Consider the following 2017-nt stretch of genomic DNA (forward strand, 5'->3'; position numbering starts at 1 on the left):
GCATATTTTCCTTTTTCTGCTTCTTGTTGCAGCTTGTTTTCCTTTCAGCCATGTGATGCACTGAACAACTGTCGATCACCCAGTTCACACATCACGATCCTCATCCTCAGTGAACCAATTTGCTCACTGTGTTAACACGGTGGTGTTTGGTGACCTGCAGCTGACCAGGAATCTTTGTTTTGATGCATTTACTGAATAATCTGTCTGTGAATCAACTCCAGATTTACATCTTTCTAAACGCATGACTCAAGTGCAGCTGCTGTGAAGCAAAGCGCAGGTCTGCACTGGTCCTCATCTCACACTCATATGATAAAGCTCTATAAATGGACAAGCAGAACAACAAATCTTGCGATAACAAGTGATGAAAACAAGTAAATTCCTGTAAAAGTCTGGAACTTCTATAACTGGAGCATCATGTCTCCCACAGTCTGCAGGATTTTTGACAAAAAAAATTATAATAAGATGTTTCATGAAAGATCCTTCTTTGCGCATTTACGTTCAACATAAGGGGAAAAAAATAAGGCTGGAAATGTGTTTTTTGGGGGGGGGTTGAGGTACAAGTTGCCCCTCAGTTTCACTGATGGGACTGTGGCTCTGCTGGGCAGCCTGATTGGTCGTGTGGAGCGGTGATGTCACCGCCTGCTTTGCTGTCCCGACCGATGCAGCATCAAGCGCAGGACTGGAGAAGAGCCCCAGATGGAGTTGGCGCACGGTGGGATTAGCGCTGCAGCTCGTGCGGCCACGACAGACGGAAAAGGTTGCTTTCCACAGCCTGGATGAACTCCACCTGGTCCAGGACACAGCGCAGCAGCCCGTCATGGGAGACGGTGGCGTGTCCTCGCCGGTGAACCTAAACCTCCACAATGGTTCAGGGAGCGAAGCGTCAGACGCACCGGGCTCTGCTCCAGAGACATCCGAGCAGTGGATGGCGGGGATGAGCCTGGTGATGGCTCTGATTGTCCTGTGTATTGTGTTTGGGAATATCCTGGTTATTGTGGCCATAGCCAGAACTCAGAGGCTACAGACCCTTACCAATGTGTTCATCGTGTCGCTTGCGAGCGCGGACCTCATCATGGGTCTGCTGGTGGTGCCATTTGGCGCTGCGCTTGAGGTGCGCGGCTCGTGGCTTTATGGCTCCTTTTTCTGCGAGTTTTGGATCTCAGTCGATGTCCTCTGCGTCACAGCCAGCATAGAAACCCTGTGCGTTATCGCCATAGACAGGTATGTGGCCATCACCTCACCTTTCCGCTACCAAAGCTTGCTGACCAAAGCTCGGGCCAAAGCGGTCGTGTGCGTGGTCTGGGCCATTTCTGCGCTGGTCTCCTTCCTCCCCATCCTCATGCACTGGTCCCGCGACAGCGTGGACACAGGCTGCTACGAAGACCCTGAGTGTTGCGACTTTGTCACCAACAGGGCGTATGCCATCTCCTCATCCATCATTTCTTTTTACATTCCTCTCCTGGTTATGATTTTTGTTTACGTGCGCGTGTATAGAGAGGCGAAAAAACAGCTGAGGAAGATCGACAAGTGCGAGGGCAGGTTTCACAACACCTTAACTGGACTCACCTCCAAGTGCAAGAAGAGACCCTCCAAGATCCTAGCACTGAGGGAGCAGAAAGCGCTGAAAACTCTGGGCATCATCATGGGGACGTTCACTCTGTGCTGGCTGCCCTTCTTCATAGTGAACGTGGTGCGCGTGTTCAGCGCCGAGATAGTGGACAAGGATCTTTTTGTGTTTCTGAACTGGTTGGGTTACGTGAATTCAGCCTTTAACCCAGTCATTTACTGCCGGAGCCCGGACTTTAGAAAGGCTTTTAAGAGGCTGCTGTGCTGCCCGAGGCAAGCCGACCGCAGGCTGCACATCAGCTCCTGCGACCTGTCCCGCTGCTCCGGCGGCTTCGTGTCCGCTCTGGAGCCCGGGACGCTGGAGATGTGGTCAGACTGTGCTGGCTTGGACAACAGCGACAGCAGCCTGGTGGGGGCCACAAAGTTGTCTCAATCTGAATCCCAGCTGTAA

General features: G+C 52.0%; 1 protein-coding gene across 1 annotated transcript; it reads left to right on the forward strand.

The window, feature by feature from the left end:
• Positions 1-817: 817 nt before the first annotated feature.
• Positions 818-2017, forward strand: adrb1 (adrenoceptor beta 1; the record flags this gene model as incomplete). Its single annotated transcript, XM_079261365.1, has 1 exon — positions 818-2017. The coding sequence occupies one exon, from the start codon at positions 818-820 to the stop codon at positions 2015-2017; it is 1200 nt and encodes a 399-aa protein (XP_079117491.1).

Source organism: Telmatherina bonti (genome assembly GCF_933228915.1).
Source record: "Telmatherina bonti genome assembly, chromosome: 21".
Classification (NCBI taxonomy): Eukaryota; Metazoa; Chordata; class Actinopteri; order Atheriniformes; family Telmatherinidae; genus Telmatherina; species Telmatherina bonti.